The sequence below is a fragment of the Narcine bancroftii genome, chromosome 5 (assembly GCF_036971445.1).
Source record: "Narcine bancroftii isolate sNarBan1 chromosome 5, sNarBan1.hap1, whole genome shotgun sequence".
NCBI lineage: Eukaryota > Metazoa > Chordata > Chondrichthyes > Torpediniformes > Narcinidae > Narcine > Narcine bancroftii.
Genome location: NC_091473.1, coordinates 100,646,172 through 100,659,720, shown reverse-complemented (window position 1 = coordinate 100,659,720; position 13,549 = coordinate 100,646,172). Strand labels below are relative to the sequence as shown.

At 42.6% G+C, this 13,549-nt stretch overlaps 1 protein-coding gene across 4 annotated transcripts in view; it reads right to left on the bottom strand.

The window, feature by feature from the left end:
* The window catches only part of LOC138762761 (uncharacterized), a 56,700-nt gene extending 51,663 nt beyond the window's left edge, over nucleotides 1-5,037 (bottom strand). For 2 of the 4 annotated variants that reach the window (XM_069936333.1, XM_069936336.1), the window contains exons 1-3: nucleotides 4,945-5,037; nucleotides 1,533-1,582; nucleotides 366-1,445 (exon numbers count right to left, since the gene is read on the bottom strand). In XM_069936333.1, coding sequence (XP_069792434.1) covers nucleotides 366-1,445; nucleotides 1,533-1,560 — 1,108 coding nt within the window. In that variant the 5' untranslated portion in view covers nucleotides 1,561-1,582; nucleotides 4,945-5,037. Of the gene's footprint in view, nucleotides 1-365; nucleotides 1,446-1,532; nucleotides 1,583-3,009; nucleotides 3,569-4,713; nucleotides 4,914-4,944 lie in introns of those variants that run through there. The other 2 variants (XM_069936334.1, XM_069936335.1) reach the window with 2 other exon arrangements.
* Between the last annotated feature and the right edge of the window lie 8,512 nt (nucleotides 5,038-13,549).

Below are 13,549 nucleotides of genomic sequence, written 5' to 3'. Positions count from 1 at the left end.
GGGGGGATCGTATTATACACGGGGGTAAAAATTTTTCCCCTCAAAAATTGGGGGGGGTGGTCACACTATACACAGAACGCATTATATACTAATATTTACAGTATTTCTGATAGCATTTGTGTCAAATTCACATTGAAAGTATTGTACATGAAACAGTGATTTTAAAAAGTATTCTTAGTGATAGAAAGGCAAATCTAAGACAGCTACTGAAATAAACATATTTTCTTGCAGAAAAAAAGCTATCAAATATAACACATGTGAACACAAATTACATTTCTACAGTTAAACTAATTATAAATGCCACTGTAAGTTACTGAAATAGCAGCTTTACAACTGCAAAGTTGTGAAAACAAAAATGCACTTACGTACAATTTCCTCCTGCCCAATCACTGGACTGTCACACCGTAACTCGGGTTCGTCAACATCAGAATTTATACGATTATGGGACAAAGATTGACTATATTCAGAATCTAAAAGTCGCCCCAGATTTGTACCACTCTGATCCTGATCTGTCAGTTTTGCTGACTTAACGCAATAATGCCCTGCTGATAAGTCTAATTGCTTCATTGGTGTGTCCATTAAGCAAGATCCTCGGGACACTGGTTGAGGGGAATGGTGTAGCTCAGTAATATGAACTTTATTGTTATTGCAGTGAGACATTAGCAATGCGTCAGAGCACTGGTCATCAGTAAATGAAGGTGATCGTTTTCTACAGCCATTTGGCATATTGCATGTATCAGGTGAAGATACACAGTGTCCAGGTGATTGCCCTGAAACCAAGGATCTATTGTTCAAATAATATTTCTTCAGCTCTTGACTTTGACTTCTATTTTCATCTTTGATTTCACAGTGTTTATTAAAATCTGTGCTTTCTTCTTTTTCAGTTTTTATGTATACAACTTCAGGCCTGTTACCAGATGATATTTTACCTACTGCTCCACCAACACCAAATTTTCCTTTGTCACCAACAAATGCTGTTTCTCTCCATGAATGATGTGTAGGAAGTGATTGTGAAACTGATGATCCATTCCAAGGTGCCTTAACATTGCTGTGTGGAAAAGACTTGCAAGAATCATCAAATGGATCAGTTTCTTTGGTTAAATCATGGTCAGTCATCTTGGTTCTAATTGCCTTTCGTATCTGTCCAGGTGTTGCCAATCCATCTTCCAAATGCTTAGATTCTGAAGGCAACTGACCTCTGGATTTATCTTGATCACATGGTAATTGGCACAGGCCTCCAGTCCACCAGTGGTATGAGTGACCTGCTTCACACTCCCACAGAATCGCAAAGACTCCATTTTGGTGTTCTTCAACGATCTCTCTCCACGTTGGGGTAAATGTGCACTGATTGCCATGACAGTGCGACCAAATCACCAACAGTTCAAGGTGTTCACGTGTCACATGAAACACTGAATTAGAATGGCTTTCTTTTGGAAATGTATAATCTGGAAAAAGAATGTAAAAATTGAAATTTAATCAAATATCATGTAACTATTTGTTGGGGCTTATCAAATACTTACAATTCAACTCACCTTTTCGTTTGACTTCCATATTTTCCATGCCAAATTCACGTGGGTATTATCTGTAACAAATAAATTGAAACAAGATACTGAAGTATAAACAATACATTAAAAAAATTCACCATTAGAAAAATGTAGAAAAAAACCCATAAACATTTCTATATCTATCTCTAAAACACTATTTGTGCTTATCCTTGCCCTTGTCTTAATCTACTTGCTTCTGAAAACTTTATTTATACCCTCATCCATTTATTAGATTCAAGCCTTTTAAAACTTGCCTGACTAGGTTCCATCTTACAATCGTCTAGAAACTACACAGCATCCACTTTATTCAGGACCATAAACCCATCTTTTATCTAAACCAGTGGTTTGCAAACTCTTTCTTTTCACTTGCATACCACCTCAAGTAATCCCTATGCCACAGGTGCTCTGTGATTAATAAGGGATTACTTAAGGTGGTATGTGAGTGGAAAGAAAAAGTATGAAAACCAGTGCTCTAAATCATGAGCTGAATTAGCATCAGGACACAAATTTAAAATTTTAACGTCACACTTAAATAATTTTGTCACTTGTTATCTCTCAGTTTATAATTCTCTAAGAACTCTGCATTTCTCTGGCTTCTGCGTTCTGCCAAAATTCTTTGCACTACCAATGATGCTTTTGAAAAAGCATTTGAAGACCTCTCACCTCCCCCTTACAGAATGCTGATGACCTCTTTGACTAAGTTTGTACTCAGTTGCATAATGATTTTGTCAAGTTATACTTTTGTGAAGTACCATGAGTTTTTAATACATTGAAGCTCCAACACAATGAAATCTGAAGACAGACTCTTAAATTTGGGCACTGGTTTCTCTCTCTGCATTCTTCACTTGGTGACGGGCTCTAGTCTAAAATATCAACTATTCTTTTTCTTCCACAGATGCTGCTTGACCCACTGAGTCTTTCCATCATACAGTGTTTAGCTGCACAAAGAAATTTGTTGTGAGTGTAACCAATGGTCCTGAATGAGATAGAGGGCTTTAAAAGGCAATTGTTCTACCTCTGCTCCTGTTTTTTATGTTCTTAAGTTTGAAGGAAAAAAAGCATACGTTACTTTAAAAAAAGTACACCAAGTTGGGAAAATTTCAGAATTCAGCAAAGTGTACTGTTACGAGCCCAGAGGACCCATAAGCCCAGCAGCAATAGATATTCACCAAGACAAATGGTTACTTCAAAAAAAGTTGCTTTTAATTATCTTTAAACATGAAAACAGAATCAAACCTTAATTTATTACTATTAACTTAGCTAACCTAACTTAACCCCCTTTCTAATTCTATGCACTCATATGTAATGTGTGTGTAAAGTTCAGAAAAGTTATTTGATTCACAGTCCAATCTCACTTCTCATTCCTCCAAGTTCACAGTTGCAGGCAATTCGTATATGTGCACAGAATTTAACATTTATAAAGTTCACCAGGCTTTAGGGTTAGGGTTGAAAGGTAAATGGTTACCAGTCAGGAAGGTCAGTTTTCAGAGAGAGATTTGTTGCTCGCTGGACACCCACAACTTATTTCTTTTAATCAGCCACTTCAGTGTCTTGCTGAAAAACGTGCCCCCTTAGGGTTTTCCAGATGATAACCTCTTTCTTTCACGTCACCACAGAGTTCCTTTTTGTTTCCCTTATTTCAAGTGAAACATTAGTTAGCCAGTCCTCTCCTCTTGCATAAACCACAAGGGCTTTGACGAGGCTGAACTAAGCACACACAATCCGTCTTCCAAATGGGGTTTTCAACAAGCTTGCCAACTTGTCCTGTTCCAGTCCCAGCTTCTGCTGCTGACTGTAAAACTGCAGAACTGATCTCCCTCCCCCCTCTCTCTCTCTCTGAGAGAAAACCTGTTTTACTTTCTCTGCTTGCAAAAAAACCACATGACACTCATAGAACAGCAAGTTCCACTCCAGACAGTCTGCGGCTCTGACAAGTTCTTTCATCTGTTGTCTTTTTGTAAGCAACAATCCATTAGTGACGTTTCTTGGGCATTCCCCAAAACTTTTGCAAAGGCTCTTGGCTCCTGTATTTTAAATAAGATCTGTTTTAAAGTGTTTGCATGTGACCTACACTAACAAACTTTCCCCAATTTATCTCCCAAAAACATATGTATATACAATACAAACACAACATAATCTGTCACAGTACCAAGACATTCATGAGGAAATACAAAGTTGAATTTGAGAATAATTTAGCAACAAGCATGAGAGCAGACTGATAATGTAATGAGAAGATGTTACAGTCTTTTACAGATGGTCACTGGAAATGTTATATTGGATCTTGCAAAGTTTTACATTACAGAATGGTTCCAACCGTTATTTTGAACAGTGAGATACTGACAACTGTTGAATTGAAATGGGATCATTTGCCAATCAAAGTGTTAATATACCAATCCATAAATTTGGGAGAAAATGTAAAAGGTATCTCCCAGAAATTATACATCTGGAATATTATGCACTGACTAAAGGATATGCTTATCTTTTTGAGTGGGGCAAGGAAAGTTATAATAGTCCCATGAAGAGACATGAAGCAGATGGGTCTTTCCAGAGTTAAGAGAAATGAGAGGCCATCTCTGAAATGGATTTGACTGGATTCAAGGATGGAATTTCCACAGAATAAAACCAAAGTTCCAGTTTCAAAATAAAGGATGGATCATACAACTAATTCTTATCAAAGGTCCAAGTGTGTTGATTTTAGAGAAATTCTAATGATAAAACCAGACAGTGACAGTGCCTGTTTCCACTTGTGTGGAGTCAGACACAATGGGGACCCCCCCCCCACTTGTGTGGAGTCAGACACAATGGGGACCCCCCCCCCACTTGTGTGGAGTCAGACACAATGGGGACCCCCCCCCACTTGTGTGGAGTCAGACACAATGGGGACCCCCCCCCACTTGTGTGGAGTCAGACACAATGGGGACCCCCCCCCACTTGTGTGGAGTCAGACACAATGGGGACCCCCCCACTTGTGTGGAGTCAGACACAATGGGGACCCCCCCCACTTGTGTGGAGTCAGACACAATGGGGACCCCCCCCCCACTTGTGTGGAGTCAGACACAATGGGGACCCCCCCCCCCAAATTAAATGCATTCGAAATAGGACAAGAAAGCGCCCACTGGATCAGACAATCTTGTTCATTGGGGCAGCTGAACGATCCGATGAAACTGACTTGCAGCGGGAGGACACAGAAATCTGCGAAGGTTGAGAAACTTGTTCCGTGCCCAGATTTTTACCGCAGGCCCCCATCTCTCCAGTGGCCACCGCTCTGGACCCATTCGCCAGGCGCCGTCATTTGAGCCAGAACCGATGTTCCGCGACCCTGGTGCTCAACACTGCGGGCCAGGAACCCTCCGTCTCCGGCTCCGCGGCTCCAAGCACCGGGCAAGGTTGAGCATCTTACCTGGACACCGAGACTGTGCTTTCCCCCCCGCCGCTCTGCACGTCCCGCCTGCCGGCGTAACGGGAGGGAGGGAAGGGAGGAGGGGCCGTGAGCGACGCCACCGCTGCCGGCGTGACGGACGGGAGGGAGGGACAGCGAGCGGACACTGCTCAATGGGAGCAAGGGTCCGCGTCCTGTCGCCTCGAGCCGTTTTCGCCTCTCCCCCTACCCCACCTTCCCGTCCCCCCCTCCCCCCTTCCCCTCCCCCCTTCCCGTCCCCCCCTTCCCGTCCCCCCCTCTCCCTTCCCCCCCTCCCCCCTTCCCCCCTCCCCCTTCCCCCCTCCCCCCTCCCCCCTCCCCCCTCCCCCTTCCCCCCTCCCCCTTTCCCCCTCCCCCCTTCCCCCTCTCCCCTTTCCCCCTCTCCCCCTCCCCCCTCCCCCCTTTCCCCCTCCCCCCTCCCCCCTTTCCCCCTCCCCCCTTTCCCCCTCCCCCCCTCCCCCCTTCCCCCCTTCTCCCCTCCCCCCTTCCTTCCTCCCTCCCCCCTTCCTTCCTCCCCCTTCCCCCTTCCCCCTTCCTTCCTCCCCTTTCCCCCTTCCCCCCTCCTTCCTCCCCTTTCCCCCTTCCTTCCTCCCCTTTCCCCTTCCCCCTTCCTTCCTCCCCCTTCCCCCCTCCCCCCTCCCCCCTCCCCCCTCCCCCTCCCCTTCCCCCCTCCCCCCTCCCCTTCCCCCCTCCCCCTTCCCCCTCCCCCTTCCCCCCTCCCCCTTCCCCCCTCCCCCTTCCCCCCTCCCCCTTCCCCCCTCCCCCTTCCCCCCTCCCCCTTCCTTCCTCCCCTTTCCCCCTTCCCCCTTCCTTCCTCCCCTTTCCCCCTTCCTTCCTCCCCTTTCCCCTTCCCCCTTCCTTCCTCCCCCTTCCCCCTTCCTTCCTCCCCCTTCCCCTACCTTCCTCCCCCTTCCCCCTACCTTCCTCCCCCTTCCCCCTACCTTCCTCCCCCTTCCCCCTACCTTCCTCCCCCTTCCCCCTACCTTCCTCCCCCCTTCCTCCCCTTCCTCCTCCCCTTTCCCCCTTCCCCCCTTCCCCCTCTGGGTGATGAAATTTCTCCTCATCTCTGTCCTAAACTTGCTCCATATCCTGAGATGACATCTAGTGTTTTTTCCCCTCTTTTAAACTCCAGTAGGTACAAGCCCAGGCTGTTCAATGTTATACTATTAAAGCAACCTAACTATATTAGGATTTGGCTATTGTAATTAGATTAACCCTCCTGCCACTGAGCTCTTGGGCCCCAGTAAATGATGTGGGCTTGTCCCTCCATCACTATAAAGGTGCCATGTGTTCTTTGCCAGCTTGGGACCTCCCTGCTTCACAGCAAGCCTAGAAATGTGGAAGGGTGCTGGAGAAAGTGTTGGTATGATATGCACTGTTAAAAGGGTTGGGAGTGTTTAATTAGTGCCCCTTGTAGCATAGAGTCGCGCCTGCACTGAGTCAAGGGGTGGTGGGGCATCGGAGTGATTTTTCCCTGATCATTGTGTGTACCAGTTCATTGTGTGTTGTGTGTGTGCTCTGCATCAGTTGCCATTTTCCCACACTTGTCTTCTGTAAATAAAATCCTTCCCTACATCTAAACTGTGTTCAGAGTCCTTGCCTTTGAGACCTACCAAATCTGTTTCCTCACTCACAACACATGCTTGGCTCAATTTCTAAATTTGTTGAATTGTGAGGAGAGAAAATCTGGGTTGATTGTGTTGACAACTAGGAAATATTATGTTTCAGTAGGAAAAATAAAAAGAGGCAGTGAAAACCAGGGGTACAATTCAGAACAGGATAACAAACAAAAATATTTGGGGAGGGTCTGTGGGGTGTATGGAAAATATGTCGGGACACATCCTGAGCATAATGAATATAGACATAGAAAAGCAAAGAAATCAGGATGAGCCTTATAAAACCTTGGTAATTTTTTTTCACAAATGTGTAGACACATTGGGACTTAATTCCTGCAATGAAGCTTGTTAGTAATCAATACCCTCATTGTAATTTGGCTAATATTTTACAGTCTTTCTAATGACTAGGTAAAGAATCTATTTTCAACCAAGGCTTTCTGAACCTAAAAGCAAGAGAGACTTTTCTCATTCTTGCTTTGCCATGGATTCTTCCAAACTTTCCCAACCTGAAAGATAGGTGTAGTGACAAAATGCTACCACCAGGAAGAGACAGAGTGTGTGGCATCTGGGAGTGTTGCACCTTGGGAATGGTATTTCATCTTAGGCTGATTCAAGATGGATGAGTCCACATGAGGACCTGCCTGTATGTATTCTGTCTCAGTACTGTTTGCTTTACTTAATAAATCTAGTTGTTTAAAAAAAAACATAAGATTTTTTTATTGTAATAAAAGAAGCATCAGGTGTGTGCTGCTGTGTACAGGAATGAAAGAAATGCCACAGTGTGCATAGTGAGTAACAGTTGATATCAGCAGAGAAACTATGGAGAGTTTAAAAACCCCTGATGCTGTAAAATGTCGACCACAAATGGAGGCTGTTGAAGCAAAGATTTATGCTGTACCTGCAAGCCATTTGAATCGATTGTAAACCAGATACACAGAAGATTGCAATGCTACTTACTGTGGCAGAGACAAAAGTTCTAGAGGTTTTCAATATATTTATTTTTGCCGAGGCAGAAGACCAGAGCAAATTTGATAAGGTTATTGAGATGTTTGATGAACACTATTCACCAAAGAAAAATGAAACCTTTGTTAAGAATGTGTTTCGCTCACGCACATTTTTTTAAAAACAGACTTAAAAGCAAAAACACACCATTTTGGATCATTGAAAAATTCAATGATCCATGATCAAATTGTGTTCGAAATTAATGACAAGAGAGTGAGAGAGAGGTTGCTGTGAGAGACAGAGCTGACCTTAGCTGGAGCTGTGAAGATATACCACGGCAGTGAAATAGCTCCGCAGCACGTGATAAAGTTCGGTGAGAGTGTAAAAGCCAGTGAAAACAAAGGCATAGTCGTAGCCACAATGTCTGGATACACACATAAACAAGATAGGAGATAGAGCGAACAACAAAAAAATGGAGAGACATTCAATTGTAAACTATGTGGGGACTAAACATGGACCAAATTAATGCCCAGCTTATGGGAAAGGCTGTAATAAGAGCAAAGGGCAGAATCACTGGGCAAGACAGAAGCGAAAGTGTATGCCCTATCAAAGAACCTACTCTCAATTATACACTTTTTGTGGGCATGGTAGAGCCCAAAGTGAACAGTGTTGAACAGGATAAGTGGACTGTGTCATTGTATACAAATAGAACAAATATTCTTTTCAAGCTGGACACAGAGACAAAGTTCAATTTGATCTCTGACAGTGACATTAAGATAATGAAGATAAAGCCATACATCTTTACAAATCCTGAACTGCTCAAAGCATACAATGAACAGAGCATCGACAAGAAAGGAACATGTAAACTCAACGTGAAAGTTAAAGATAAAGAGCACCACCTCAGGTTCACAGTAGACCCAGATGGACATGAATCACTCCTTGGTTAAAAAGTATGTGAAAACTCAAACACAATCAAGAGAGTGTATCACAGAACAACGTAGAGGAAATACTGGATCAATTACCAGACATTTTCAAGGGGCTTGGAATTCTACCATTCACTTATAAGATACAGTTAAAAGAGGGCGCACAGCCAATAACGTTTACCCTGAAGCAGGTTCCAGTGCCACTAAAAGAAAAGCTCAACCAGAAACTCAACTGAATGATGGCACTAGGGGTCATAAAGCAAGTGGAAGAGCCCATGAAATGGGTGAATTCAATGGTGTGGGTCAAAAGGAAGAATGGTGACCTATGCTTGTGCATGGACTCAAAGGGCTTGAAAGCCAATATGAAAAGGGGACATTATCAGATTCCAACGAGGGATGAAATTACAAGTGAGATGGTGGGTGCAAAGTTTTTCACTAAATTGGATGCATCCCAGAGCTTTTGGCAAATAAAACTGCTTGATGATTGCACAAAACACTGTACATTTAATACATCGTTTGGCTGATCTGCCTGACTGAACTTCCTCAGCTCTGGAAGTTTTCCACAGGACAATGGAGCACATCATAGAAGGCATAAAGGGGGTATTTTTTTTTCTTTGGCTTGGCTTCGCGGACGAAGATTTATGGAGGGGGTAAATGTCCACGTCAGCTGCAGGCCGTTTGTGGCTGACAAGTCCGATGCGGGACAGGCAGACACGGTTGCAGCGGTTGCAGGGGAAAATTGGTTGGTTGGGGTTGGGTGTTGGGTTTTTCCCCCTTTGCCTTTTGTCAGTGAGTTGGGCTCTGCGGTCTTCTTCAAAGGAGGTTGCTGCCCGCCGAACTGTGAGGCGCCAAGATGCACGGTTTGAGGCGATATCAGCCCACTGGCGGTGGTCAATGTGGCAGGCACCAAGAGATTTCTTTAGGCAGTCCTTGTACCTTTTCTTTGGTGCACCTCTGTCACGGCGGCCAGTGGAGAGCTTGCCATATAACACGATCTTGGGAAGGCGATGGTCCTCCATTCTGGAGACGTGACCCACCCAGCGCAGCTGGATCTTCAGCAGCGTGGACTCGATGTATATGTGTACATGAATGAAATGATCCTGTGGGGATCCACAAAGGAACAACACAATGAGAAGCTCATCAAAGTGCTATAACACATTCATGTATAGATTAAAGTTAAACAGAAAAAAAATATCAGTTTGGTGTGAAGGAAATCATCTTTCTGGGAGATAAATTGTCAGAAGCAGGTGAGGATCCAGACGAGCAAGGTAAAAGCAATTTTAGAGATGTCTAGAGCCACTGACAAAAAAAAAAGACATATTGAGAGTGCTGGGAATGATCAATTTCATTGGTAAATTCATTCCAAACCTGTCTCCAAAAACAATTCACCTAAGGAAGTTGTTACAGGACAAATGTGAATTAAAGTGGACAGACAACCACAAGGAAGAATGGGGACAACTGAAGACCATCCTAACCACAGAACCAGTGCTTTTGACATTCTTTGATGTATCCAGAAGGATGAAAATATCCACGGACGCTTCAAAAGATGGAATCAGTGTGGTACTACTTCAGGCTGTAAGAGAAGATTGGAGGCCAGTAGCATATGCATTAAGGGCAATTATGTCACCTGAATGTCGATATGCACAGATCAAGAAAGAATGTCCAGGTCTGGTCTATGGACTTGAGAAATTCCACAATCATATTCATGGTCTACCAACATTCAAGCCCTTAATAGTGATAATCAAGAAAATTCTCAGTGAAATGTCATCTTGAATCCAAAGACTGATGATGAAGCTAGAACATTATGACTTTGAATTGGTTTACACACTAGGGAAACTCATGGTGTTAGCTGATGTGTTATCCAAGGCAATGACATGGAGTGAAGCTCACAATGACAGATGTGAATCTAATCACTGAATCTCTTCCTGTATCTGACATGAAATCCAAGCAGATCACAGCTGAAACAGAAAAGAACACAGTTCGACAGAAGGTCATTGAGAATCTGAATGAAGGATGGCCTGGTGGTGAATGTCAGCCATCAGAGCGGAGCTGAGTGTTGTCAATGGGCTTCTACTCATACAGAACAGAATTGTCATTCCTCAATCACTGCGACAGGAGATGCTGAAAAGGGTGCACGAGGGGCACCTTGGAATGGAAAAATGCAAGAGAAGGGCCAGAACTGTTGTTTATTGGCCAGGGATAAATGGTGACATTGATTGAATAGATTCAAGCTGTGAGACCTGTTTGCAATATCACACAAAGCAGAAAAAGGAATCCATGATGATAACTGATGTACCAGCAGAACCATGGCAGAAAGTTGGGACTGATCTGTCCACATGGATGGAAATAATTACTTGCTGGTTATTGATATCTATCAAACCATCCAGAGATTGCGTTGCTTCCTAGCATGTCTGCTGCTTGTGCGATCCAATATATGAAATTGATCTTTGCAAGACACCGAATTCCTCAAATTGTCTACAATGACAATAAACCAGTCTACAGTTGTAGAGAATTCCAAAACTTTCCAGAAGAGTATGATTTTCAACATGTGACTTCAAGTCCTCTGCCTCTATAGTCAAATGACAAGTCAGAGAAAGGAGTTCACATCAAGAAAGCTCTAGACAGTGGCTCAGATCTCTATCTAGCTCTATTGACTTATTGAGCTTCGCCTCATGAACATGGCATGTCACCCACTGAGCTTCTGATGGGACATAGACTATGCACCACACTTCCCTACTCTACAGACCCAAACAAGAAACAAGATGTTGAATGGAAACAAAAATATCTGCAAGGGAGAAAAAAGGTAAACTATGACGTTAGCAAGCAGCTTAGGGCCACTGGCACAACATGACAAAGTGAGACTCAGAGATTCCAACACTTGGGACAAAAAGGCCACTGTTCTGGAGGATGTAAATCCAAGATCCTACACAGAGGAGGGTCAAATACTGAGGAGGAATAGAAGGAGCCTGCTGAAAATGATAGAGACACTGCAGGAACAAACAGATGGAGAGGATTCAGCCTGCACAGCGACAGAGTAAACACCACCTCTGCTAGACAGTAGTAGACCAGCAGAACCGACACAAGCACCTGTACTAAGAAGATTTACACGAGTTGTCAAAGTACTTGACAGACTGATTCTCCAAAAGAAAAAGAACTGCACACTTAAAAGTTTGTGCTGCTGATGTTCATGTTAGTTTGTGTTGGATTTTAAATAGAAATGAATACTGTATTAGAGTCATGTTAGAGTAAACACCTCAAGGAAAGGGGATGTAGCGATAGAGTGCTGTCACTAGGAGGAGTCAGAGATGGCATCTGGGGAGTGTTGCATCTTGGGAATGCTATTGCATCTTAGGCAGGTTCAATGTGGATGTCTCCTCATGAGGACCTGTTGTGTGTGTTCTGTCTTAGAGCTGTTTGCTTTAGTTACTAAATCTAGTTGTTTAAAAAGAACTCAAAAACCTCACTGTGCTTTCATTCTTGCTTTGCCATGGATTCTTCCAAACTTTCCAAACCTGTTGAATAACTTCCAGCTAAAGAAAACACAACCTTTAATTTAGCACCAGCTGGTAAATGATAATGAATTTGAAATGCTGCTTTTGAGTGTAACCTGTACCAAATCAGGTGATTGTAGGTTAATCACCCATTATGTTCCTGGTGCCTATTTCAGTCACTGTTTAATTTATTCCACACAAAATGGACTTTGAATCATCAACCTCAGATTCAAGGATGAAATTAAAGGCCATTCCACTGCCCTGATCAGTTTGATAACCATTTTGAGTATTACAAATGGACAATTGCCAACAATTTGAAATTTAACTTTGCAAAAACTCCCATATTGGATCTTTTCAACCAAAGCCCAAAGAATGTTGCTTTGGATCCTTGGCAGTTATGCTCATTATTTGAGATTGTTTTTTCAGTTGAGATTTTTTTTTTAAAAAGGCTTCTAATGACATATCTTTGGAGATCCTTAAAAAGATAAAGCAACAAAATCACCTTATTTTCAAATCCCAAGTGCTTTTCTGCAGAACAGCCATGTTCATAACTGGTTGTTAGTCAATAGCCTACTATATTTGTTTAAGCTGCCTTTATAAATCTCAGTAACCTTCAATAAAAGGTTTGCATCATGCCTTGTTTACATGACACCAGTGGAAATACACCAACAGAAAGTATTGCACAATCCTTGAACATATTTCTTGTGCTTATCTATTGCCAAGCAATATTTCAAAAGAGAAACATTGACATCTGCTTTCAATAAAGTAATTGTAGAGAACTATTTCCCAACTTGTCAAACAACTAACATTTTAAATTTGTGAATATAATTGCTATCCAGCAATATTTATGTTTGTAATTGAAAATTACCCAGAATTGCTGAAGTATTACATGGGGCACCTTGATAGTTTGACTTTTATTAGCTGAAAAATGTTCATTCTCATAAAGTTGCTAAAAGTGCAGCCTCTATACAAGGACATTGGGGAATTTGAAATCTTAGTGGAAAAAAGAGCGATTAATGCATTTTTAAAAGAATGACATCCAAGAATTGAGAAGAAGATTTGGGAAGGAAGGAGAGATGCATGCTAAATCTCATAAAGAAGTGGTAATTTAAAAACTAAGTAAGATTGGATCAAGATAAAAAGGAAAAAAACAAAGTGGAAAAGAAAATCAAAAACAACAGACATTTTAATAGGAGTAAAACATGAAAGTCGGCAGACACCATTATTGAAGTAAGAGCATAATGGTGGAGAAAGTCAGGAGGTGAAATCTTGTAGGCAAGTGCCTACATTGATCTTAACTTGAAGGGCTCACGCCAAAAACATTGATTATATATCTTTATCTTTGCTATATAAAAGTATGCTGATTGACCTGAGTTTCTCCAGCATTGTGTTTTTATAGACATTGTAAGAATTTCTAATAATTCACCACTTGAGAATGAGACTCCATGATTCCATTGCTTCTGAGGCAAGGTCTCAAACCAATATGCCTACAATTCACCCCTTCCCCACTGATGATGCTCATCTCATTGAGTTCCTTCAGTAGATTGATCTTTGCTCCAGATATGGCATATTACCTGTGTCTTCAACCCAAAGGGCTTGATTGCAATTGGCATTA